The sequence below is a fragment of the Eublepharis macularius genome, chromosome 1, assembly GCF_028583425.1.
Source record: "Eublepharis macularius isolate TG4126 chromosome 1, MPM_Emac_v1.0, whole genome shotgun sequence".
Lineage (NCBI taxonomy): Eukaryota > Metazoa > Chordata > Lepidosauria > Squamata > Eublepharidae > Eublepharis > Eublepharis macularius.
Genome location: NC_072790.1, coordinates 12,617,776 through 12,644,544, shown reverse-complemented (window position 1 = coordinate 12,644,544; position 26,769 = coordinate 12,617,776). Strand labels below are relative to the sequence as shown.

The following is a 26,769-nucleotide window of genomic DNA, read 5'->3' as shown; positions in this document are numbered from 1 at the left end:
GAAGAGAAAATTAACAAACCCTCTGAGGAGCGATCTTTGCTGGCTCTGTATAGAGGGAAAATTGACAGAACCTTCGGATCTGTCTTTTAAAACTCAGCTTCCCGGCTAACATTGCAACTCCCTTCATGTGCATGTCCTCATGTAATTCGTCTCTTGTAGTTTAGTTCTAAGAGTTTGTGGCTTACCTAAGGTGCCCAACCCATCAAGGTAACTGCAGAACTATGATTTAAAGTGGACCACATTCTCTTTTCTACATTACATCAGCATATACGTATTGACATCTATATATTTCATTTATACATAAAAGTTAAAATGTTTGTTTCAATATATTCACTACCTTATTTTTATACGAATGATTTTGATGTCTGTGGGGAAACATAATAAATCTGGGAATCTTTATAAAAGTTTTCAGTGATCAGGTCTGCACTCTGCTTATGCCCAGAGAGTGCTGACAGGTACGCAAGGGGAAAGCATGTTAGGTACGATTCCTGTCCTAGCCCAAGAACTCCACAGATATTCAGATGGCCCTGCCAGTGAAGACCTGGGCCGTTTCCAGACGGCTGACCTGCACGCGGGACATCGCGCCACGTTTCGGATCGTGCCGGGGAAAACGTGAAATACCACGTTTTCCCCGGCACGATCCGAAATGTGGTGCGACATCCCGCATGCAGGTCAGCCATCTGGAAACAGCCCAGATAGAAAAGTCACACCCAAGCCACAGAGCCTCGAGAGATAAAAGAGAGAGGACAGATTTTCCTTTTGGAATATGAAAAGAAAGATGACCCACAAGGGCTGGAGCTGAATGGAGGGGAGATTATGAATTCTCTAATCATGAGGAAGAGACTCTCTTAGCCATTTTGCCTTCTCGCTGGGAACTCTTTCGCGCCAGAGCTCCGTCACGATACCAGCCATGACCATGTGTTTCTAAACAAAGGGGAAAGGGGAACGACAGTATGACACTAAGGTAATGGACCATTCCTGAAACTTGGAAGTTCAAGGATCAATAGCATATTCTAATTTTCCATTATTTAGAGTATCTAAAGAATTAGGGTCTCATTATCATGGTTTTATCATATATTTTTTTGTCTTTGCGCAGTCTGTTGTGTATGCTTATTATGTGTGTACTTTTGTTTCTTATTTAAAATGCATTTCATTTTGAACACAGTTTGATTGGTCTCTGTCACTATATTGAGCCCTGTTTGGTCAGATTCCTTCAACCCCAGAATGTACAAGAGAGAAATCTAGTCCCAAGTGAAAGCAAATTGGAAGACATGAAAATGAGGCAGAACCTTTACGCAGCAACATGGCAGAGGAGACCTGAGTTCAGACGACTCAATGAGAAATTTCCCCTAGTTCAGAGTCTGTGGTGACAGAGTGACCTGGAGTAGACATGGGCGCGAATGGGGGAAAAAACCTGTACAGGCTGTTCGATGTTCGTTCCCAATGACAAACACGAACAGCCGACCAGACCCGAACATGTCCCACTAACGAATGTGTTCGGTGTTTGGTGTTCATCAGCGCCAGAGCACCCCCCTTAGCACTTAGAGAGCCCATATTCACAGGGAATGTGCAGCAGGCTCTTCTCCAGACACCATCCAAGTTTAGTCACAATTGCAGTATGGATCTCGGAGTTATACATTCCCAAACTCGAGGCCTCCAGGAAACTCCCAATCAACACAAATGGAGCCACCCTCCCCAGTTCACTTGTGCCCTGTGCGGTGGTCCTGAAGGTGTGCTGCCTCCCATCTTGGGGGCGGGAGGTCTGGCTGCTCACCAGCGGCACCCCCCATGTGCCCACCCACCAGGCCTCTGGGTCGGAGGAGGACAAAGCATCCGTTTGCGCAGCAAGGTGGGTGAAGACTGCGGCCGCCAGGCCTGGCAGGCAAGGGGAGGTGGTGGTGTGCTGCCTCCCACCTTGGGAGCGGGGGTTATGGCCGCTCGCCAGCAGCACCCCCCCATGTGCCTGCCTGCCAGGCCTCCGGGTCAGAGGCAGACAAAGCATCCATTTAGGCCGCAAGGTGGTTGATGACTGCAGCTGGCGGGCATGGGGAGGCGGTGGTGTGCCGCCTCCCATCTTGGGGGCAGGGGGCAGGGGGCAGATGCATCTGACAGGGAGAGCTGTGGTTATCAAAGGCCTATACTACATAGGAATTTGATGGTCTATGTCATGAGTCAGCCCCAGCCCCGACTGGCCACCTTACCTACTGCCTCAGAGTCCTCCTCAGAGGATGAGCAGGAAGGGCCAGCAGAATCTCCTCTGGAGACGGAAGCCCCTGCAGAAGCTATGGGAGAGGAGGAGCAGTCAGAAACTACTGCTGCTGCTCCAGAGGGAATTCAGCAGGAACAGCCTGGAGCTTCTGCAGAGACTGTCAGGGACGAGGAACAGCCAGAAACCTCCACAGAGGCTGTAAGAGACAAAGACTCCCCCAGGGCTAGAGCGAAATCCGAGCCTCTGGGGCCAGCTGAAAGGAGGAAACTTAGAGATAAGGCAGCGTTTCTGGAAAGGCGGAGGAGTAGCCGGCTATTAGCACAACGCCGGGCAGAGCTGTTCGAGGGAGAGGCAACAGCTGGCCCTCATTAGAACAGCAATAAAGGAAGACGCTGAGAAGACCAAGCGTGGAAGCAACTCAGCTCGCCACTCCCTGCTACCTGGACGTTCGTGTACCTTGCTCTACTGCTTGTTTGGACTTGACCTTGGCCTGCCTATTGACGACTCTTCTGCCTGCCGCTCTCTCACTCCCTGACTGATAGCCTGACCCTGGCACCTGGCCTGACTCCTGGACCCTGGTTTGCTGTCTTGCAGTACTGAACTCCTGCCTGCTGTGTTCAGCCCTGCAGTACCAGTGAGCCTCCTGCCTGCTGTGCCCAGCCCTGTGCGCGACAGTCTAGCTGTTTTACTGCTGCAAACTAACAGGGCAAACTCCTTTGAAGCCAACTGACCCCCACACCAAAAGGAGATGTTTACATTTACTAGCAAAGGAATGTTTTGGTTGCACCCTCCCCCTCCCCCCCAATTGCCTCTTCTCTCTCCTCCCCTCCCCCTCCCTCCTCTTCTATATTTGACCAGTCTCTGTGCCATGCATCTGACGAAGAGAACTTGATTCTCGAAAGCTTATGCTACAATAAAATTGGTTAGTCTTAAAGGTGCTACTGGATTCTTATTGTTTTAAATAGGAGATATTTCTTCTAGAATAGAAAACAGCCTGACATTCTGCTTCAGCAATGGGTTTTAGAATTAATTCTTTTTGTGATAAATTTACAGTGTACCTGTACTTTCATCTGATGTTAATACAGGCAAGAGTGTCTTGTCTTATTATGGTTGTTGTAGTTTCATGTGGACTGAAAAGATTTGTGAAATGTGTCAGTGTTTATTTCCACTTAGCAGCAGGATGAAGCACAACGACAACACGATTGGATATTCATGGACATTTATGGCATGTCTTTGATACCCTTATTTTTCCAGTCAACTTCTGCTCATGTTGTTTTCTTGGAAGAATTCTTCCTGAAAAAATAGTGGTAAAAACGGATGTATCGTGGTGGGCTCGTTCATATGTGTTTTGATATTTTACTTGGGAAAATGTATGTTCAGTGGTTCACACTGAGCCGCAGTCTCCGTTCCAGTTGTGGCTTCCCTTGATAAATGAATACTTGCAGAATGTAAGATGGGAAGTTTGCTTTGCACAGCACATACTTACATACTGTCCAGTAAAATGACAGTTAGAGGCCCCAAATATGTTTTCTTCCTTGTTTATATTGCATGTTGCTTTGCCATCTATATTCTGATCTAGATGTAGATCCATTTGTTTGATTCCAGAGCAGTGTTCCTTTGAGCAGAATTGTTTCTAGGGGTGTGTCGTCTTGGTCCAGGAACTGAGCGGGGAAGCTGGATTTATGCAAAATCTGGCTTTCCCAGATCAAACTAGAGAATCCTTGATCTGATCCAGGAACCCAGATCCAGACCCTCGGATAAATCCAATTAATCTGGGAAACACTGCTTCAGCCTCTTGGCGGGTTGTTTCTCTGTCTTCTGCGGGTTTTTTCAAGGGGGGGGAGAAGAGGGGGAGGCAGGAAGCGGGGAGTGAGCGGCCAGTCTGTGCGGGAGCTCTCCTCGTCAGGTCAATGGAATTCTCTGAGAAGGGAAGAGCGTTTTCCAAACTGCCAGCAAGGGAGGTTTAAAAAGTGGGCTTGGCTCAGAGCATCCTTCGATTTGTGCAGTTTGGTCTTGGAGAGAGTTTGCTGCTGAGGGCTGCTGGCTCTCTCACCTGACGTACGCTCTTCTCTTTGCATTTGGAAAGGGATTTACCTGTGGATTTGCTGCCTGCCCACTGCTTTACTGCTACCTGTGCTGCCTGCTGGAGGAACTGATTTGAGAGTCGTAGCCCCACTGGTTTTTCCTGTCATTTGGGAGAGGGGGATTGGCCTGGTGTCTGGAAGGTATAGGGTGGGAAGACAGGGAAAGAGATAAGTTTTGTTTTACATTTAACCTTTTAAAAGCTGCTTTTGCTATTGTGTGTGGGGAGTGGTGGTGGTTTGGCTTTTTCCACATTGTTTGTTTGAACTTTGGTGTTAATGTTCTTGACAGTCACTGTTCATTTATTTGCTGACTGTTCTGCCTGGATTCTGTGAGTGACAGTGGTTCTGTTAGACTAGGTTGCCACAGTGTCCCTTGCTTCAGTTTGGTTTTGGTGGAATTCTCTGTTTTGACATAATTCTGTGGCTTGATGTTGGTCCCCTTGTTTCACTTGGATTCTGGAAGGATTCCATTCCCTTGGTTCTGTTTAGTTCTGTTGGGCTCCCTCTGGGTTGAGGTTGCATTTCAGAGTGTGCCTTTGGCCAGTGGCAGCCTTGCCCCTGTCTGTTTCTTTCTGAAAATCAGCTTGGTGTTTTTCCCACCATAGGAAACAATTGAGAGTTGCTGGCGGCATCTAGTTTAGAGGCCCTTAGAATTGGATCCTGGAATCCAATATTCCTAAAACTTGGACAGTCAGGAATAAGCTCCCTGTAAGTTTGGTGGAGCTTGCTTGGAAAATGCCCCTCTCCCTGGGTATGTGTCCCCATAGGAAATAATGGCTGAATAAATTTGGGATTTTCTCATCTTGCTGAACCGGATTAAAGAATCTTGCCTGGATTTCAGAGGTTTTAGATTTTTTTGAGATCCGAATCTAAAGATCCTGAATTCCTTTTTGGGGGTGTACACTCCCTTACCCCTCCTTCTGCAGAATTTCTGCATGCTGAAATTCTGTTCCTAGGTGCTGCTTGGACCCCAGAAGCAATATTTGGCAATGCAACAGAAGGAGTCAAGAAAATCACATTTCATGGGTGAAATCTTTGCACCCATAGAAATTCTACTTTGAATATAAGCTACTCTCTGTGTATGGGCATTTGCAATTTCATACATATTTAGCAGTCCCCCCCGTCCCCCCCCCCCATCCCGCAGGCATTGCTGGTTCCCTCCCCCCTCATTGGAAATTAAATTTGCCATAATCGGAGAGATAAGGAAAATTCAGAATAATTATCTGTGATAGTAGCACAACTTTGAATTTTAATATAGCAGATTATTTTAGTATCTCTGATGGAGATAGATCAATATTTTGATTTAACCTGTGCTTTAAACCATTTAAATTATATATTTCGTACAGAAATGAATTAGTAACTACTGTTGGTCTCACTCTGGTGCCACTCTCCTGGCATTCTACAAGCTGCAAAACTGAATTATTTAGAAGGGCATTCTTACACAGGCAATAGGGCTATACTATAATGGAATGGTTCCAAACGATGCTTTAAAGAAGGGGGGGAAACTACCACTGTGTGCAGTACATGCTATCTACTGCTACATGTATCATCTTACTGTGTAATTCCTGCATTATTTAATATGTCATGTTAATACTTATGCTTTGTTTCAGTTTTGTCTCAATTTTTTGCTTGGTTTCAGATCTCTGCAATCCTAATCCTATTACATTGCTTATTAGATGTCCCATTCTGTAGATTGTATTGATTTACATTGTGTAATTCACTTTAAGTCTCAGTGACTATGAATAATGTAAAGAAATAAATACAAAATACTTCTATGTTTAAAACTTTTATTCAAACTTGTAAACACAGTCTAGATCTAGAGGAGTTAGCCGTGTTAATCTGTAGTAGCAAAATAGTAGAGTCCAGTAGCACCTTTAAGACTAACCAACTATATTGTTGCATAAGCTTTTGAGAGCCACAGCTCTCTTCATCAGATGACACAGTCTAGGATCCAAAGAACCATGAGAGTAGTTCCATGATCCCAGAGGGCCTTTTGACTTTCTTTTAAAACAGCACCATCTTCAGGTTGCATGGCAAATGAATTTGAAAACTGAGGTGAGTTTCCAAAGCATTTTGTGACATAGATTCCGAAGATATTAAAAAAAATAAAGTAAAAAATGCCCTTAGATCCAGCTCATATTTCTGGCATGAACCAGAGCATCTCTGTGGAATCAGACCACCGTTTTATATAAAACCTTAGCATTACTTTGCCTGAAAAACTTAGCAAAGTTCAAAAGAAAGAAATTACTACTGACATATTATCAAACATATATTGACTTTAAATAGGGATTATAGCTTTAAAAAAGGGTTTGTGATTGAATTGTGAACTACCATCTTGAACATCTGAATTAAAACTAAAAAAATGAAAAAGTGGTTTGTTTCTGTTTAAAGTTACAGGGTTTTTTTGTTTTTTTTTTAGCTATGGTAAGCGTTTGGACGTGCTGAGCGAGAATGCTGAAAATGACCTGTGCCAAGTATTAATGCACTGTGAGCATTTTTTGAAACGACAACAGGCACTTGTAAAGTCATCACTACGTATCCTTTTCTTCACCAAGTCTTTTGTCTCTGTAACTGTCAGTAACTGTTTTCTTGAATTTAGAGGTTTTTTCCTTACCAGATATATTTGTGTTAATGTTATGTGGGAATAGCATAACATACTGTAAAGACCAATATCTCTCTAAAACAATTGCACCCAGTCCAGATAATTCTTTTTTGGAAGGGAAGGGTCTGTTGCATGAAACTTCCCACCTACAGTGGCTTCCTCCTAGTATAGAAAGATGAATATTCTGCACAGAACAGATTTGCTTTCACCAGTGAAATGAATGGGGGAATCTGTATGTGATCACACATATTATCAGTGCTAAGCAGACTCACTGCAGTCTAAGCCCATTGATTTCAGGGGGCTTAGACTGGAGTAACTCTACTCAGGATTGTACTGTATAGCCATTAAAATATTTGTGACGAAAGCAGTCAATAAGGTTGCCAGAAAATAAGCTAAAACAGTAAGCTTCAAAAATATAAACAGCTGCAGAGATCTAGCATAAATAATCAGCCAGTCAACACAGCCTGAAAAAAAAAATGTCATCATTCAAACTAGTTGAGAGCCCCTAAAAACTCGGCTTCAGTTGGTATTTAAATACCAAGGAAGGGTTTCTGGATTGGGATAGTTATTTTTACTGCATACTCTGACTTTTTGACTTTCAGCCTTTTAGTCACCAATAAATGAGAAGCATTGGATTTCCTTGACTCGTTCCTACAGGCAGTCTTCAGGGAGGATATGTAAGCTATGACTGGTTTGCATCTTCAGTGTTTCTAATAATGATGGGAAACAAGGAGAAAACATTGACATTTCTTCAACAGTTCTCCTGTCTTCTTGTGTCAGCGTTCCTCTGGATGCCACGACTATATAGTTCTGTAAGACTTCAAAAGATGTTTCATCTTGCTTGACAAGATTGCTTTGAACATTTTAAATGAATTTTATTAATACAGAAGCTTTTCTTTTCTTAAAAAGAATCATGCACTTAATTGTTTTCGAACTGTAAAATTTCTCTCAGAAAAATATGGATTTGACATCTGCTGAAATAGCTATCTGATAGCAAAAGAGAAAAACAAACTGATGGCAGTGGTAGTATTATTGAATTTTAAAGTGAGCAATAAAATGCACTTTATTGATAGTGTTAAATTCTGTGTGTAGGTAGATAGAACTATTGAATGGTTTTTTATTATTATTGCTCTGTGCTAGTTCATTCTTTAGACTATTAGTTTTGTTTTATTATAAAATTATTAAATGCACAAAATAGTAATGTTGTACAGAAAATAAACTATTTTAGATTGGTTTGTAGTATCAGTGCTAGTCGCAGCCTGAATATTTCAGCATTTTAAGCTTCCTTATTTACAAAAGGTTCATTTAACAAAAATGTTCATGTAACTAACTCTTGCATGCATTATTTTTTAATATCAAATTGTTTTGTCAAAACTAAACTTGATTATATATTAGAAAATTGTGTCACAGAAGTTCACTTACACTTATCAACAGCAGGGCAAGTATAATTTCCTACTTATAACATGTCAGAAGAACACAAAGATTTCACCAGCATCAGTCACTTTCTGAGAACTGTGGTAAAGATTTTTTCCACACTTCATCCTCCCTGCCTCTAGTCATGCCTTAGAGATGAAAAGGAGCATCTTGGAGTTGTTCCAGTTCTGTTTTTTTGCTTTTAAAATTACAGAATTAAAAATTCAATCCTAATCTAGGGTTTCTACAGCACTGAGAGCTGGTTCCATAAATGTAGTGACTGCATGGTGTCCACTGAATATTTTCTGCTACAGTCTTCTGCAGAGTTGAAATTTCACATTTTAATCATTAATATTTTCTTCCACCATATACAACTGAAAGCATTGCTGGTTCTATAAACCTTAATATTTAACTTACTTCAATTGCTTTGACCTACAGGATGGTCTAAGATAAGAATATATCAGGGAAAGAATGTAAAATAGGTCTGACAAAAGGGGACAAAATTACCAATGCAGCACAGATGTTTAGCGAGTTAGTGATTAGGCATCAGTAAAACAAACTGGGGTTCTGTAAAATCTTGACTTGCTTACATGACCTCAGATTAACTCTCTGATATTTGCCTCAATCAGTTTGCTATTTGCTTTCCAAAAAATAGGGGGTATGTATGTTAATCAGTCTAGAAATAGAAATTACCAGAGATGTTTCAGTTGTAATGTTAGCCAAATGGAAAGGTGAGCTGGCTAAGGCTACAAACAGGGTTGCTCTATGGTTCCTCTCCCACTATTTGATAGGCTGTTGGCTGCATAATTGACAAGGGAGCTGGTGTCATGATGCATCTTGGGAGACAAATAGAATGCAGAGCATTCGGCAGGAATCGGAGTACACCATGGAGCCCATTTACAGATCTGTGAGGTAGCAATGACAGCAGTGAAGGGCTTTTTCACAGCCACCATTGTGCCGGCGGAATCTTGTCCAGCACAATTGCTTAAGGTGATCTATGACTTGATAATGCCTAGTTCTGGTCTGATTAATGATGTTAATTTTGTCTGTAGCTAGTGCTACAATATTTTTACATGGTTCCTTTCTGATAAACTCCCATGCATTCTGACCAAGTTGAGAATAGATGGTACCTGATGTGTTAGATGCACCTGCTTGTCCTTTTCCATGGATAGATTCAGCTAGAACTTGCTGATAGGGTCCTTGGATGTGTGAGAATCACCAGTTCTGCTCTTTATCCATATCCATGCTGACTTTAGAAATCATGCTGGGAAAAGTAATTGGAAACATTAGTTAAAATTGTTTTAATCTCTCATTGAGCAAATGGGAAGCAATAATTAGATCCTTGCACTAGTGGATGATCTCCATTTAAAGCTATTGTTTGACACAGTTGACCACTCCATTGATATCCATCTGGTTGGAATATGTAGTCGGCACTGAAGGAGTACCTTTGTTTTTGTCTAAGTGCACACAGATGACGTCTCTGAATGAGATTGTCTAGAGCTTTGGGGCTGGATTTCATCCATTTGAGAATATTGATGTTCTGTATTTCATTACTTAATGAAATGCATCTGTCTTGATTCTGAACCAAAGTTTAGAGACTTTGGTCAAGTGGCTAAGGCATAGCAAGCTGAAGCTGTATCAAGGAAGGCAAGGGTGATGCAGATCAGGAAGGCTGATGCTTTTGGAGGTGTTAACTTGTCTTGGAGTTAGTGTATGTAGAGCAGGTTAAGAGTTTGGGGATGCTCATGAACTCAGCCGTGCTGTTTGAAAAGGTGGTTGCTGTGGTGGCCAAGAGTGCTTCCTATCAGTTGCATCTGGGTCACCAGCTCTTCCCTTCTGAGATTCCGCTGACCTGACCATGCTAATCTATACTTCTGTAACCTTACGGTTGGACTACTGCAAGATGCTCTATGTGGAGCAGCCTTTGAAGGCAACCTGAAAACTATGGCAGATTCAGAATACAGCAGACCAGTTAGTCTCATGGGCTAGCCTGTGGAAACACTTTACTTATTCTTAAACCCATTTCTTAAACACGAGTTTGTGTGAGTTTAGTTCGGGTTGCTGGATATGGATCACATATTTGAAGGACCTTCTCTTTCCATGTGTCCTCCATGTGTGCTTTCATCTGGCCGTCAACATCTGGTTCTGATAGCTTAAAATTGCCCATATGGCATCTATCATAGGCTGTTCCTCTTTAATAGTGGTTACCTCCTTGTGAAACAGACTCCCTGAGCAGGTGAGAAGGGCACTATCCTTAAAAGTCTTCAGAAGATGTGATAAGGGCTTTTATTGAGGTTTGAGCTGCAAGCACTTTCTTGGGAGGAGAGGCATTTACTATGAATGGTTTTAATTGTAAGGCACCTTGAGCCACAGGATAAATCATTGGTAGGAAAAGCAGGCTATAAACATTATAATTAATGAATAAATACAATTTATTTTCCTTTTATTGTTTTCACACCGATTCATAAAACTATGAGGAAATTTCAGGAAATGAACTAAGCTCTCTTTTTTTCATTTTGTAAAAATTAGTTGTAGCTGAGCGCACAGGATTGTGATGGAATAGCATAGGAGTCATCAAGAAAATCCTTACACTACAATTTTAAAAGACTTTCAGCAAAAAGTGTAAAAAATTGTGTTAGCATGATGTGAAGCTATCAGTCATCAGTGATGTCATGGATACCTGTGCAGTTACGTTCCAAATAACACTTTAGATTGAAATTGCTGGCGAAACCACAGCATTTTCTCAGGAGCAGTATATTACTGTTTCAGTGCTGGGGGAAATGTGATTTTTTCCCCACAGCCAGGCAACAACTTTACAAATTAATTTAGAAGGATTATCTGAGGAAAGAGCACTTTGGGTAGAGAAACCATCTGTAGTTAACAAACCAGATCATATTAGTTGTTTTAGTATGTGCCGGTGTGCTCAAGGACTTCCAGGCAAGGGCAGGCTTCCTCATCCACTGCAATCTCAGAAACTGTTTCATCCATATCAAAAAGAGTCCAGTAGCACCTTTAAGATTAACCAATTTTATTGTAGCATAAACTTTTGAGAATCAAGTTCTCTTCGTCAGATGCATGGCACAGAGACTGGTCAAATATAGAAGAGGAGGGGAGGAGAGAGAAGATGCAGTTAGGGGGGGAGAGAGAGGAAGGGTGCAATCAAAACATTCCTTCGCTAGTAAATGCAAACATCTCCCCTTGGTGTCCTTTTGGGGTCAGTTACTGGAAACTGCTCTTACTGTTACTGGAACTGCTCTTTTATTAGAATGGGGAATCAGCACAGCAGTCCAGAACTAAATTAGCACGGATCTAGCCATCTTTACCAAGGTCCTGCTTTTCGGAAATCTCCGCAACAAAGAGGCAGACTACAAGTATTCAATCAATAACGTGTATTTTCTAGTAGTGTGGCATATGCCTGAACTTACACACACATACAAGATTACATACAAGGGCTAAGAAATATAGAGTAGGAAAATTAGAGACGGTTGCATGAGCGGGAACCCCACGATGACAAGGGCATACTCACAATCATCCATAGCTGCACAAGCAATTTAAACCATCAGTTGGTGCTGAAATACTATTATAGACACTAGAAATACCACTGAAAAGATGACCACTGTATTCCCTTGCACTTTCACAAGGATGCTGAGATATAGTTCTTGATTTGTATGATGATGCTGTATGAGCATCTCCAGCACCTTCTGCAACAAGGCAAAGATGCATCCTGGACTGTGCCAAGCAGCCAATGAGGGAAGAAATGTGTCTCAGTCCATCCCTGACAACAAGAGTATATTTCCACCATTGATGTGAATATATAACTTCTTGTGTATACAGGAGCTAAGTGAGTACATCAGTGTTTCTTCTGTGCAGAGGGCATATAAGTAGAAATGTCCTGTTTCTACTTAACTTTCATGGCGCCAAAATGTAAGGGAAAACCTATTAACCAAAGCACCAGGAGCCTAAGCTCAAGGAGGCAAAAAAGGGGTTACAATTAAACACCTTATACCTTCTAAGGATTAACAAATTTGTGTGTTATTCGGTCAACTTATACAGAAAAGTCAAGTCTAATATCAATATCATACAAAGTCCCATTCACAAATTATTTCCGTTTGTTCTCTTGTTTTAAAGGTTGCCTTTTACAGAGCATACAAAGTCCTTCGGCATACAGTCTAACAAAGCCGCTTGTTCTTCTCCTGTAGGGTAGAACAGAGGTGGCATTCCCAAGAAGTTGGCTACGTGCTTTGCCGGCCCCGTCTCTTCCGGCTCGTTTCGAGAACAGTCTTCTTCCGGCCAATATTTCTATAATTAACAACCGTATATTTACTCCAAGGCATTCCTATACAACATAATAAAATAAAGACATGGACTTACAATTCCTTTCAATAAACCGTATTCAAACTTCCATCTCCAGTATAGTCAATATCGGTGGGGTGAGGCACTTTAGGTTGTTACATAGTATATACAGGGCCAGCGTGCCCATTGAGGCCAGGTAGGTGGTGGCCTCAGGGTGCGGGGTGCCGGAGGGGGCACCGGAGGAGGCGCGGGGGATGGGAGTGCGTGCCATGGAGATGCAGCCTCCTAGCCCTCCCGCCCCACACCGCCAGCACACGCCCCCAGATTTTATAGTAAAACAAATCCATAGGTTACCACAGAACCATAATTCATACAAAGATAATAATAAATAACATAGTTCTTACTTAAGTTAATTATAGTCATACATTCATTTTATAATTATTAAAAATTATTAAAATGATAGTCCATAAACATCATTTATAAATAGTTACAAAAGTTTAGGTAAAACAGTTTATAGAAAAATATATATCAAGTTGAAATTCATTACATCTCTGTTAATACATCATAGAAAAATCCAAGTAGACCGGTGTTTTATAACTTTGTATGCTCCGTAAAAGGCAACCTTTAAAACAAGAGAACAAACAGAAATAATTTGTGAATGGGACTTTGTATGATATTGATATTGGACTTGACTTTTCTGTGTAAGTTGACTGGATACACAAATTTGTTAATCCTTAGAAGGTATAAGGTGTTTAATTGTAACCCCTTTTTTGCCTCCTTGAGCTTAGGCTCCTGGTGCTTTGTCTACTTAACTTTCTACTTTACTTAATGTCCTGTTTTTCTTAACTTCTTTCTCTGCTGTGTTTTTCCTGAACAAGTAAGGTTGGCACCAAATACTGTGGGGGATCCTGAGGCATGCAAATGGAGTTCTGCTCACAGAACAAGAATTTTCTCACTCCATCTATAGGTCCCTCTGTTGCCTCCTGAAAAGCCACTCCTGAGGGTCACCTTTAGGAATGGTATCGGATTTGGTTGTGGGGAGGCAATGAGGGGAGCTGGAGAGGAGGAATCCATTGACGTGCCTCCTACTCACACAAACCAAACTGTGGATCCAACCCAGCGCTCATTAATTTGCCTCTAGTTGATTATGTACATGCTATTGTCATGTTGTTGATCTGCATTTGAATTTAGACTAAAAATGCACCATATTCTTTCAAAGGTGGTATAATATTGGATGTTGTTGCTTCATTGGTCAGATTCACCTGCCTGTTGACACAGCTGCATCTGGCATTCATCCAGTCTATTTTTGTAGTGCACACTACATCGAGATGTTGCTAAAGGCTGAGTTGCCCCTTGTCTTTTCCGCTTTCAGTATGTCTGGCTTCACTCCATCACAGGTGATACCTTCTTTGTAACATTCCTTTTATGATGGTTTCCATTCTAATTTATTATGTCTGTGTGTATGCCTATTTTTTTCTTTTTTGAAAAACAAAAAACTTTCTCTATAAAATTCAAGTGTTTAAAAGTTACTAAAACAATATAAGAAATATAAAGAATGTTTCAGTTGGTTGCAGCAAGCAATAATGATAACAATAACAACCATGTGCTTATATACTGAACTTCTAGACAGATTAGTGCCACACTCAGCACCGTTAACAAAGTCAGTGTTCTTATTACCCCCACAATACAGCTGGGGAACAGGAGCTGAGAGGACTGGTTTGCCCAAGGTCATCTGCAGAGTTCATGGCAGTAATAGGAGTCAAACCAGCAGAATGCAGACTCAGAGCCCAGCCACTTAACCACTATGCTACAGCACAATGAGCAGTTTGTATTGCTGTTGCTGTTTAAATTACTGACTTCATAATATAGCTATTCCAGAGTTGCATATTATAGAGGATCCAGAATGGAGGCTTACTTGTCAAAAAGACAAGAGAGAATTATTTCATTTCTTTCAATATACAGCAACAAGCAGTTAAATTATCATACTTGCTGGTAGCAAAGCCTTAACAGGGAACTCCCAAAATGAGTGAGCCTCTGGAAATTGCCATTGTCTTCATTATTTATTTTATTTATGTCATTTATAGTCCGCCTTTCTCGCTGAGACTCAAGACGGATTACCCAGTGTGAGACTAGTACAGTTAATTTCAAGGACATTTCCATAAACAATGCCATAGGGTAAATAAACACAATTTTACAAAGACATGGCATTAGCAAGAATCCAATACAGAGTTGAAGAAATGCTGAAACAGAACATAAGCAGTTCTCGAGCTGACATTGGACCACATGAAGCACAAGTAGCTCATAGGAGCACATATTTAAGAGGGCAGGTAGTACGTAAGGCAACATAGTGGTGAAGTCTGTGGTCCTAAACTCATTAGCAAAGCATCTGAGAGCCCCTCCCTACAGTACAAAAGCCATTTTGAATAATTTGGTTTTGCATCGTTTGCAGAAAGCTTGGAGAGTGGGGGCTCTCCTGACCTCCTCAGGCCGGTTGTTCCACAGGGTAGGGGCCACCACAGAGAAAGCCCGTGTACGGGCAACTGTTGATTTCGCCCATGTGCAGGTGAGCAAAGCTACCATGGAGGAACATAGGGAGAGAAGCAGTCCCATAGGTATGCCAGGCCAAGGCCGTGAAGAGCTTTGTATGTGATAACCAATACCTTGAACTGAGCACGGTAGCTAATGGAGTGACTGTAGAATGGGAGTGATGTTCATGCTCCTGCTTGTTCCTGATAGCAGTCGTGCTGCAGCGTTTTGCACCAATTGGAGTCTCCTAGTTAATTTGGATGGGAGATCTATGTATAGTGCATTGCAATAGTCAAGTCTTGATGTTACCATAGCATGGATCCAGGTGGCCAGGTCGGCCATGTCGAGGTAAGAACCCATCTTCCAGGCTACTATGAGGTTGTAAAAAGTGGTTTTTTGCAGCTGCCTTAACTTGTTCTAGTAGTAGTAGCACTGGATCCAATATAACCCCTAGGCTCTTAACCACGTCTGCGAGGGTCAGACAAACTCCATCAAAAGTGGGGAGTACAATGTCCTTCAAGATACCTGCCTTCCCAACAAGCATCACTTCCGTCTTGTCTGGGTTCATTTTCAATTCGTTCGTTTTTCGCCGTTTTGCTACAGCTGTCAGGCAGCAATCCAAGATTTCTACTGCATCCTGGGGGGACCTGGATAGTGAGATGTATGTCATCTGCATATTGGTGACATCCACCTCCATAGCTGAGAATGAGTTCTAAAGGCTTTATATAGAGGTTGAATAACATGGGAGATAAGGCTGCCCCCCGCGGAACCCCGCAAGATAATCCCCATTCTCGAGACAGTTGATCTCCAACAGCAACCCTTTGTGTCTGTCCCATGAGAAACTAATAATATTACTTGTCAAATATGTAGGGGAGACATGACAGGAAAAAAAATTATAGGGACTACTGGAATAACTTGGGGGAGGTCTGGCTATCATGATCTCATTGTGTCTCTTGTAATTACATCTACATTCGCTATCAGACATGCTTATGAACACAGTGGGGCTTGCTTCTGAGTAGACATGCATAGAACTGGGCTGCATATCTTACATGGCAGCTGTTACACTCTGATTTGTTAACTTTTAAGTGGGAATAGCAAGGTTAGTTTTGCTTCTCGGCCTTATGGCTAAGATTAAGTGTGTGTAAAGTTTAGCAATCTAATCGGCTAAATATGGGTTGTTCCCAGATTCCGATAAACAACTCTGCTCATAACAAGGGTCTTGGCTGACTATCCCCTCTTTCTACAGCCCCTTGCACTGCATGAAAAGCACCTTCTGCTTTTATAGGATCAATACAGGGGACTGCAGATGAAAGTGGAGATTAGCAAACATCCCCTAGTCCGCGTACATTAATGCATTGTCACTATACCACACAATTGGCGGATATTTTACCCACTGGAAACCCAGTTTTACACACTGGAAACCCATCATTTATACTAGTGTGCCTTTGCTAGATCTATTTTATTTGAATGGTGAAGTGGGATCTACTCACTTGGTGACCATTTACATCCTTTTTGCGTGAGAAGTATAATTCAACATTTTACAATTTTCAGAATTGGAGTTTATCTTTATTTTTGACTAAAATACCTAATAAAGAATAGAGTCTGCCCACAAGCAAGCCCCAGAGACCAGCCAGCCAATCAGAACCCTTGGGAGCTCCACTGGATGGGAGGGAGAAAGAGTCGCCTCAGTTTAAATAAGGAGAAGTGATACACATTTTCCTTTGGACCGGGAAATTTTGGGCATGGATAACAGCGTACGCTGAGTTAGGCTTTTTCTTTTGGGCTTAAAGTTAGGATTTTAGGGGGGAAGGGTTGTTTTAAGGAAGCAAACAAGCACCCTGTGGAGGGTCCATCCAAAATCTAAGTTTTCTGGTACTGTTTCTAAAGCCATGTTCTCTGAAAGTGTAAAAGAATGGCCTAGTACTTGAACAGAAGCCTGTCAGCTGTATAAAAGTTACAAATAAGCCTTAACTTCTGAAGAGCACTTTCTGGGGGAAAGACAATAATTTCACTGCCTAGTATTTGTGTTTTTAACTTAGACTGAGGCTCAATTAGTTAACTCCCAGTGGGGGGAAAAACAACCTCTGGGGAGTGCGTTGCGAACCAGTTGTACCTTTGTTCTTACTATTTATCCACACAAAATCTAGAACTGTTTCTACAGCTTGTTTCCCGTAAATAAATCTCTGTTTGTTGTTCTCTTCCAACTGTGTGCAGTCTGTTCCATTAAAATAGCTGTGGGAAACAAGTTTCTGATCACCTCACTATCAAGTACTACATTATTAGGATCACAAATAAAGCCTGTTACAGAATACAGTGCTGCACACTGCCATCCAGTTATAAAAGCTTGTCTCTTTAAAATAATAAATAACATTCAATTTATATACCGCTCTTCAGGTCAACTTAATACCCACCCCATAGCACTTTACAATGTGTGTTATTATTATCCTCACTAGAGGTGGGCATGAACTGGGGGGGAAATGAACCATGCAGTTCGTGGTTCATCCCATTTCAGGAGCCATGAACTTTCACGAACTTTCCCCAGTTTGCGAACCAGTTCATGGGGTTTAAATACCCCTTTCTGAGCTGCTGAGATCCGGGGGTGGAAATGCTCCTTTCCCTGCCACTTAGCAGCAGTATGGAAAGGGGTATTGGGGTTTAACACAAAACAAACGAACTAGCAGACCAGTTCATGGAAGTTCGTGGAAAATGCGCTTCTATGAACCACTGGTGCATGAATCATGAACTGGTCCAGTTCGTGACAAACTTTAGTTCGTATTTTGGTTCGTGCCCATCTCTAAACCTCACCACAATCACCCTGTGAGGTGGGTGGGGCTGAGAAAACTTTGAAAGCTGTGATTGGCACAAGGTCACCCAGCTGGCTTCAAGTGGAGGAGTGGGGAATCAAACCTGGCTCTCCCGATTAGAGTCCTGCCGCTCTTCACCACAACACCCAACTGGCTTTATTGATATTTTGGTGGCTGGGGTTTAACCAGAAGGTAAATCGAAGCCAGAGTGTGGGGTAATAGGACAGAATTCAGTCCAGGGAACCTTTATCTCAGAGCTCTCGCCCTCAGCTCTCCTTCTTTCTCCATCCTCCATCACATCAGGGCTACACTCCAAATAAAATACTTGGCAACCAAAACTCTGCAGTCACAATGTACAGACGAAGTGGTGACAACCAAGCACTAACCATCAGAAAAGCACACGTATGTATAGTAGAGGGAAGACCTGTGGTATGTAGCTGTGAGGGAAATAAAGTAACTCAGAGTGAATTAAACATGAGCTTTCTAAATAAGGCTTAAAATGAATACTTTCACTAAATGAGTCTTGTATAAGCTGAGACCGTTCTACCCTTTCTTGTTGACTGATAATAAAAGGAATCTGCGAACAGTCTCATTTATGTTATAAAAGATAATAGAGGCTTCAGTAATTAGTTGTATTTTCAATTTTTCTCTTAGATCTGCCAACAGTGGCTAATGCAATGCTTCTGGAATTACATGGACTGGAGTGAGATCTGCCATTACATTGCTATCTGCATTTTCCTTGGCCCTGACTATCAGATATATATGTGTATTTCTGTGTTCAAACACCTACAGCAAGAAATCCTTCAGCATACACAGAACCAGGATCTCCAGGTTTTTCTTAAAGTAATTTTTTTTAAATCCCGTCTTTCAGTAATAGAGTAAAGCTAAGCGCTGAAATCAGTGTTATGGAGAGACCAGCAGTAAACCATTTTTAAATGTATGATGTTTATTGTTAGCTTGGTTTTCTTCTTAGCAGCTGTTTTCTTCCCAAATGGCAAAGGAAATTATTTTATCCTCTAGAGAACAAAAATTACACCAGTAATATAAAGTTGATTCTTACTAACTTCATTCTGCTGGGAACTCAAGATAGACCCTAACGCCTGTACTGGTAATTTGGTTATTGCGGCGTAGCAAACCTTGATGGACATTAGACAAGATTAGACAATAGCTTCTATTGTCAGAAGGCATCTGGTTGGCCACTACTGGAAACAGTTGGACTCAATGTATCTTAAGTTTTAACATCAAAATGTTTTAGTTTTATGTTACCATGCTGAAGTAGGGTTGCCAGGCCCCCTCGATCTCCCAGCGGGGGAGGGGGAGGGGGATGTGCGCGTGTGCTTCTGCAAGCGCGATGATGTCACTTAGTGACGTCACCACGCAGCCCGTTTGGGCGTGGATTGGGCCTGTTGTGGGCCCCTGCGGAGCGCAGGAGCGTTCCTGCACTCTGCAGGGGCCCACAACGGGCCCAATCCACTCCCAAACGGGCCCAATCCGTGCCCATTTTGGCATGGATCGGGTCCATTTTGGTGCGGATCGGGCCCGTTTAAGGCCCCTGTGGAGCATGGGAGCATTCCTGCGCTCCGCAGGGGCCTTAAACGGGCCCGATCCACGCCAAAATGGGCCCGAACCGCGCCTGTTTTGGCGTGGATTGGGCCCATTTTGGCATGGATTGGGTCCGTTGTGGGCCCTTGCGGAACGCAGGAACGCTCCTGCGCTCCACAGGGGCCCCGATCCAGGCCAAAACAGGCCTGATCCTGGCTGCACCGCAGCACCGCAGGGGGGGTGCACATTGAAGGTGCGCCCCCCCCCCGCTGGCCAGGTAGGTGGGGGTGGGGGCGGGGGATCCCCCACCCCCACCGGGGGTCTGGCAGCCCAATGCAGAAGTGATAACTGCTTTTTCTTATCACTCAGAGATTAGTTCAGTTTATAAAATCCACAAGGTTGGATTCAGTTGGGAAGAAAATGAGTTCTGGGAGTAGACCTCCCTTTGTCTCTCGGGCCACCCCTCCTGCCAGCCTCCTGAAAAACCATTACCGGGGTTTGGGGCAATAGGGTGGGATGCAGCTGGAGGGGAGACTTAAATGAATAATCCACCCTTCTTCTTCTTCATGAACTCTTCCCCAGCAGAACAAGAACTTGCCGAAGGGAAAGAGATTCCTGCTTCCTTCCCCTTGCTATTGGACTTCCACACTCCACGTCCCTGTGTCCCCAGAGGCCCCTGGCCTGGCCTTAGCATGTTCAAGCTGCTTAACATGCAATGTTTGTCGTCCTTATAATAATCCAGTAAGGCAGATCAATGCTACCATTCTACAAATGCCGTCCCCAGGCAGAGAGTGAATGGCTAACCTAAGTCCATTTAATGAATTGACACAAGATTCAAAGTATTGGGGGTAGCCTTTTTGAGCCAGGCTTTTTGTTACTTAGCAGCTGCTCCAGCTCAAGAAAGGAAATCATGACAGGAAATCATTTCTGGGACTCTTGTTACACTGGGAGATTTCTGATTCAAAACTGAACTTTTGGTAAATGAGGAAGCACGACAGGTAGTCCGACTGTTTCCCCTAATTCCCACCTTTCTTGTTTTCTGAAAGCTGTTTTTTTTATTGTAAGCTTCATTATCTGTCCTTGACCTGTAGAAGAATGTGCAAACTGAAATTCCAAACTGGGTTTTAAACTTGATAAGATCTGTATAACATACATCACTTTAGAATCAAAGATGAATGTTACTAATACAAAATACTAGCCTGGTTAATGTTTTAAAACAAGAAATACCAAGTAAATTGTTGAAGCATGCTATTAATCGCTGTCTGTTCATAAAAGCCATCTTGTATAATGTGAGTACCCTAGTATACCCTTAATTTAAAATCTTTGACATTAATTTTAAAAAAGCCTGACAGACCTGTAATCCTCATTATATAGCAGGTGACAACAGACCAGAGCTATGCTTGTTCCTAAAAAAATTCATGTTAACATCTAATGACAGGCCATCAGAATTAAATGGTTCTTTAGATGCACAGGCCAAATAATAGGTCAGAAAATGATAAAACTCATTAAAATTGCACTGAACAAATTTAAATGGAATAGTAGGATTAACTGTATTATACAAAGGAGAAAAATAAATGTTTTTGAGGAAAGAGAGGTTTTAATTGATCTCCTGTGTCCAAATATCTTGGTTTAATAACCAGAATCGAATTGGCAGAGACTAGAAATATAATCCATAACCCTCCACTGAGTCAAATTAAGATGATGGCTGTTTCCACACATCTCCCCCTCCTGAAAAATAGCACAAAATTTATGGAATGACACACCTTCTTGGCATGATTTTCCATCATAACTTTGCTTCGTGGTGCATTTTCTGACATCATCGTGCCACGAAGCAAAGTCATGTCGGGGAATCGTGCCATGAAAGCGCATTGTTCCATAAGTTTTGTGCTATTTTTCAGGATGGGGAGAAGACATGTGGAAATGGTCGATGAGAAATGAAGTTCTTGACCTATTGGGGAAATTAAAAAACAGTAAGCCTCCAGGTCCTGATGGCATACACTCAAGAGTGCTTAAAGAACTCGGATGTGAAATTGTAAGGAGTCCAGTTGCCCCTGTAAGACTAACCAACTTTATTGTAGCATAAGCTTTCGAGAACTACCGCTCTCTTCATCAGTTGCATCTGACAAAGAGAGCAGTAGTTCTCAAAAGCTTATGCTACAATAAAGTTGGTTAGTCTTAAAGGTGCTATTTAACTATTTACTATTTTGCAGCTACAGACTAACATGGCTAACTCCTCTGGAGATGTGAAATTGTCGACAGGAGAGAAGCAAATATTACACTGATTTTTAAAAAAAAGACTCCAGAGGAGAACCAGGAAATTACAGGCCAGTTACCCTAAAGTCTATTCCAAGCAAATTAGTAGAAACTTTAATCGAAGATAGAATTATTAGGCACACAGAGAGAAAAGGTCTGCTGAGGTGAAATCAGCTTGGCTTCTACAAAGGGAAGTCCCGCCTCATCAATCCTTTGGAGTTTTTTGAAAAAGCAAACAAACATACAGGTAACATTGACCTGATAGACATTATATACTTGGACTTTCAAAAGACTTTTGACAAGGTACCTCACTAAAGGCTCCCAAGTAAGCTTTGGCAGTCAAGTGATAAGAGGACAGGTGCTTTTATAGGTTAATATTTGGTTAAATGAAAGGAAGCAGAGCGTAGGAATAAGTTCTCTCAGTGGAGGGAAGTAAGCAGTGGATCCCTGCTGTTGGGGCTGATGATCTGGAATGAGAGGAAAAGATTCCTTGGGCCTGTAGTGGATAGCAAAATGAAAATGTCAACCCAGTGTGCCCAAGCACTGAAATGGGTAGGGGACTGAAAAGAAGACAGCCAATGTTATAATGCCCTTCCTCCTTTGGAAAGCTGTGTGCAGTTCTGGTCACCGTATCTCAAAAAGAACATTACAAAGCTGGGAAAAGTCCAGAAGAGGGCAACCAGATGATTAAGGATTTACCACACTTTCCCTATGAGAACAGACTGAAGAATCCGGGACTTTTCTATTTAAAAAAGAGACAACTAAAAGTGAACACAATAGAAGTTTATGAAATTATGCGTGGGATAGAGAGTGGACGGAAATAATTTTTTCTTCTCCCAGAATACTAGATCTCCAGGCCATCCTATGAAGCTGATGATGAGTAATGGATACAGGATGGACAAATGAGTGCTTAAAACGTAGAATATGCTACCAGAGGATGCAGTTATGGCCATAGACATTAATGGCTTTAAAAAGGGATTAGACAGATTCATGGGGGATAGGTGTGTCTGTGACTACTATCCATGGTGACTAAAGGAAACATTTATATTTGGACAAAAATATATATATATAATGTATGCACTGCACTAGCAGTGTAAAAATAGAAACCTGTAGGATTTTGTTTTTTTTTTTAACCCTGACACAACAAGACAGTTAAAACTTGTTTGTTACGTGTAATGCACAATTACCAAATTTAAATATATTTAAATAATGATTGGCCAAAACAGTTAATACTAGTCTTTTCTTGAGACGAAGAATTTGTCCAAAATATTTCATAACATGCAAGAGATACTATGAAACATTGTCAGGATTGGGACAGGGCAGTTTTCAACTTCCTTCGTCAAATTGACATTTACTTTATACTCATTTTAAGTTTCCCAGTGATGGATATTAATAGACTGGATAAACAAATTAATTGTGAAATGCACAATTTCTATTTGCAAATGTGGAATTGGAAAAAAATTGTCTAGAAATGCATGTGTAAGTTTCTCATTTTTGTGTTGCAATGTGCAGTGTAACTTGCCAGACTAGGTGCCCGTAGGGGACAAAATGAAATGAGTGCCTTTGAGAAAAGCTAAAAAATACTAGCTTGATGCTGTGAATCTTTTTCCTAATCTAATAATCATTTTCTTTTTGCAATGTACAGGAAGAAGCAATTCATGGATTTCAAGTGAGTGATTACCTCAGATACATGGAAAGCTTGGCTTTAACCTACAGACCAGTACTGCTAAGGGACATGAAGAACATTAGAGTGCAGAGCACGTAGATCAAGTAAATGAGCATCTCATTTCACATTTTAGTTATGTTAAGGAGGCAGGAATTGTTTATTTTGTATACCTCTCCATAAAAATGCATTCATTCTAAACATTCATACTGCCAAACCAATAATGAGGGGTTTCAGCATACAACTTTCACAAGATGACATTCTCTAAATTGGATCATCTGAAAATAAACTGTTTTTCTAGCCAGGCACCATAACCCTGCTTGTACTTGGCTTCTAAACCTGTCCATGAATTACTTAAAGATCCTGCTTATGTTTTCAGGTAAAGATTTCCATAATATTACATTTTGTTTACCTTCAGTTGCTACCTAAAAGTGCTAAATCATGTACAAGTTTGACAGTAGGAAACTAATCTGATTAATCCTTTTGATAACTCAGCTATTGTAAGTAGTGATGAGTAAAGGCAGAACTTCTTTCTTGCCTAGGGCAAGACTAGTCTTGGAAGACTAACTTGGCTTCTTCTACTGGGTCTCCCCTTCCGTTACAGACAAAACAATGTTGATTTTACCAGTGCCCCCTCACCTGAACTTCTATGTATTATTGAAATGAAAAAATTAAAACAATTATTAATAGTTTATGAAGAGATGTTGTATTGATTCTGGATTAATTTTTTAGAGCTGTCCACAGAAAATTCAAACCATGAAGGGCTTTGAATTGAGCCCAGTAACTGATGGGAGGCCAATGGAGTGATCGTAATACGCCTGCATCACCGAGCTCCTGGTAACAATCGAGCTGCAGCATTCTGCATCAACTGGAGTCTCCAAGGTGCCTTCAAGGGGAGACCTATGCAGAATGCATTACAGTAGTCTAGCCTCGATGTTACCACGACGTGGGTCCAGGTAGCCAGATTGGCTGTGTTGAGGTAGAGGGTCATCTGCCAGATTCTGCATCAACTGGAGATTCTGCATCAACTGGAGTCTCCAAGTTGCCTTCAAGGGGAGACCTATGTAGAGTGCATTACAGTAGTCTAGCCTCGATGTTACCACGACGTGGGTCCAGGTAGCCAGATTGGCTGTGTTGAGGTAGAGGGTCATCTGCCAGATTCTGCATCAACTGGAGATTCTGCATCAACTGGAGTCTCCAAGGTGCCTTCAAGGGGAGACCTATGCAGAGTGCATTACAGTAGTCTAGCCTCGATGTTACCACGACGTGGGTCCAGGTAGCCAGATTGGCTGTGTTGAGGTAGAGGGTCATCTGCCAGATTCTGCATCAACTGGAGATTCTGCATCAACTGGAGTCTCCAAGTTGCCTTCAAGGGGAGACCTATGCAGAGTGCATTACAGTAGTCTAGCCTCGATGTTACCACGACGTGGGTCCAGGTAGCCAGATTGGCTGTGTTGAGGTAGAGGGTCATCTGCCAGATTCTGCATCAACTGGAGATTCTGCATCAACTGGAGTCTCCAAGGTGCCTTCAAGGGGAGACCTATGCAGAGTGCATTACAGTAGTCTAGCCTCGATGTTACCACGACGTGGGTCCAGGTAGCCAGATTGGCTGTGTTGAGGTAGAGGGTCATCTGCCAGATTCTGCATCAACTGGAGATTCTGCATCAACTGGAGTCTCCAAGTTGCCTTCAAGGGGAGACCTATGCAGAGTGCATTACAGTAGTCTAGCCTCGATGTTACCACGACGTGGGTCCAGGTAGCCAGATTGGCTGTGTTGAGGTAGAGGGTCATCTGCCAGATTAAACTGAGTTGGGAGAATCCATTTTTTGTAGCTGCATCCATTAAACAACAATGCTGGATCCAGAATAACCCCTAAGCTCTTAAACTGAGTCTGCAAGGGTCAACTGAACCCCTGTGGTGGGCTCCACCGTATGGAATGGCCTGCCTGAAGAGGTTAAGAAAGCTACCACTCTCCTGGCTTTCCCCACATTGTGCAAAACTGAATTATTCAGGAGGGCTGTTTTACACCGGTAATAGAACTGTGCTATAAGGAAATGATCAAATTGATGCACACTGTGTAATCTGCCTTGAGTCTCAGTGAGAAAGGCATTATAAATAATGTAAATAAAATAATGATGATATTAATAAAACATTTTATTAGAATCTACCAAATACAACAAAACAGTAGTAAAAATGAAAGCAAGCCTCATACTCAAATAGAACTAATATTTTCTTTACTATTCTGTAAGAATCTCTTATGGTCCATCTCATTGCACGCTTTGATTGTGTGTGTGTGTGCGTGCCTGCAAAATTAGATACATTATACATGAAGATTTTGTTAGCTGATGATACTTGGTGGAGTAAATATTTCGTAACAAAGGACACAAGCCAGACAAAATTAATCATTTTAAAGCCCATTGGTATATCTGCAACTGAAACGGATGAGATTTAATTATAATACTTAGTGTTTATATAATACTGTCAGTGTTTAAAGTGCTTATCTTAACAGCAGCTTCTAAGATGTACTGCTGCTATGATCCCCATATTGCAGATGGGAAACAGCCTTGTCTAAGGTTATCTCCTGAGATTTTCACTGGGTAGAGTCTGGATTGTGGCTCTCTTACAATGCAGTCCTTTGCAAAATTATTCCAGTCCAAGCCCACTGAAATCAGTGGTGTTAGACTGGAGTAACTTTGTATAGGATTACACTGTTAGTCACTATGCTCCAGTGCCAACATTTGGAAAGTATGTGTTAACTTGGCCTGCATTGCACCCAGTCATCTTTACAGTATTCTGAAATATGCACCTCCGAGCGCTTAAGGGCGAGTATTTTATCTGGCTCCCCCAAAATTGAAAATAGGAGACTTATTTCCAAGTATAAGCAAAGGAATCTGAGTTCTTTTTATTTGACACAAAAAGTCAACCGAACTGTTCTTTGAGCACATAATTTTATCACTATTAACTGGTTTCATAGCTTTAAGTCTGGTGGTAACTTAAGTCTTATATAGTACTGAGCTGGTATAGTTAGTAACATTTACCTTGATGCAGCAACACAAAGTCTACAAGAGAGGTTTTTTCCCCAATGACTGACACAAATTTTAGCCGAACATCTAAAGATATCACAAAAGCTACATGAATATTATGAAAGCTTATAATTTTACGTTGTATAATATATAGTCATGATTCCTTTTTGACCCATTAATTGAGGTTTTTAGTGCAAAGAAAAAGGGTGCTCCTTTGGAGGAAGTTAATAAGCCATAATTTGGGGGGGGGGGAGAGTAAAAGCTGGTCTATTAAACTGCCAAAATACTAACTTTGATAAGTTCCAGTGGTTGTTGAGGATGCTCTAATACCTGCCAATTCAGCTCATTTTCCTTTTG

The 26,769-nt window shown here is 41.8% G+C and overlaps 1 protein-coding gene across 1 annotated transcript in view; it reads left to right on the top strand.

The window, feature by feature from the left end:
- The window catches only part of LOC129332806 (protein broad-minded-like), a 152,470-nt gene extending 128,428 nt beyond the window's left edge, over positions 1 to 24,042 (top strand). The window contains exons 30-34 of the mRNA XM_054984072.1: positions 6,713 to 6,828; positions 7,553 to 7,707; positions 13,858 to 13,998; positions 18,586 to 18,774; positions 23,372 to 24,042. Coding sequence (XP_054840047.1) covers positions 6,713 to 6,828; positions 7,553 to 7,707; positions 13,858 to 13,998; positions 18,586 to 18,774; positions 23,372 to 23,491 — 721 coding nt within the window. The 3' untranslated portion in view covers positions 23,492 to 24,042. The remainder of the gene's footprint in view (positions 1 to 6,712; positions 6,829 to 7,552; positions 7,708 to 13,857; positions 13,999 to 18,585; positions 18,775 to 23,371) is intronic.
- The last annotated feature ends 2,727 nt before the right edge of the window (positions 24,043 to 26,769 follow it).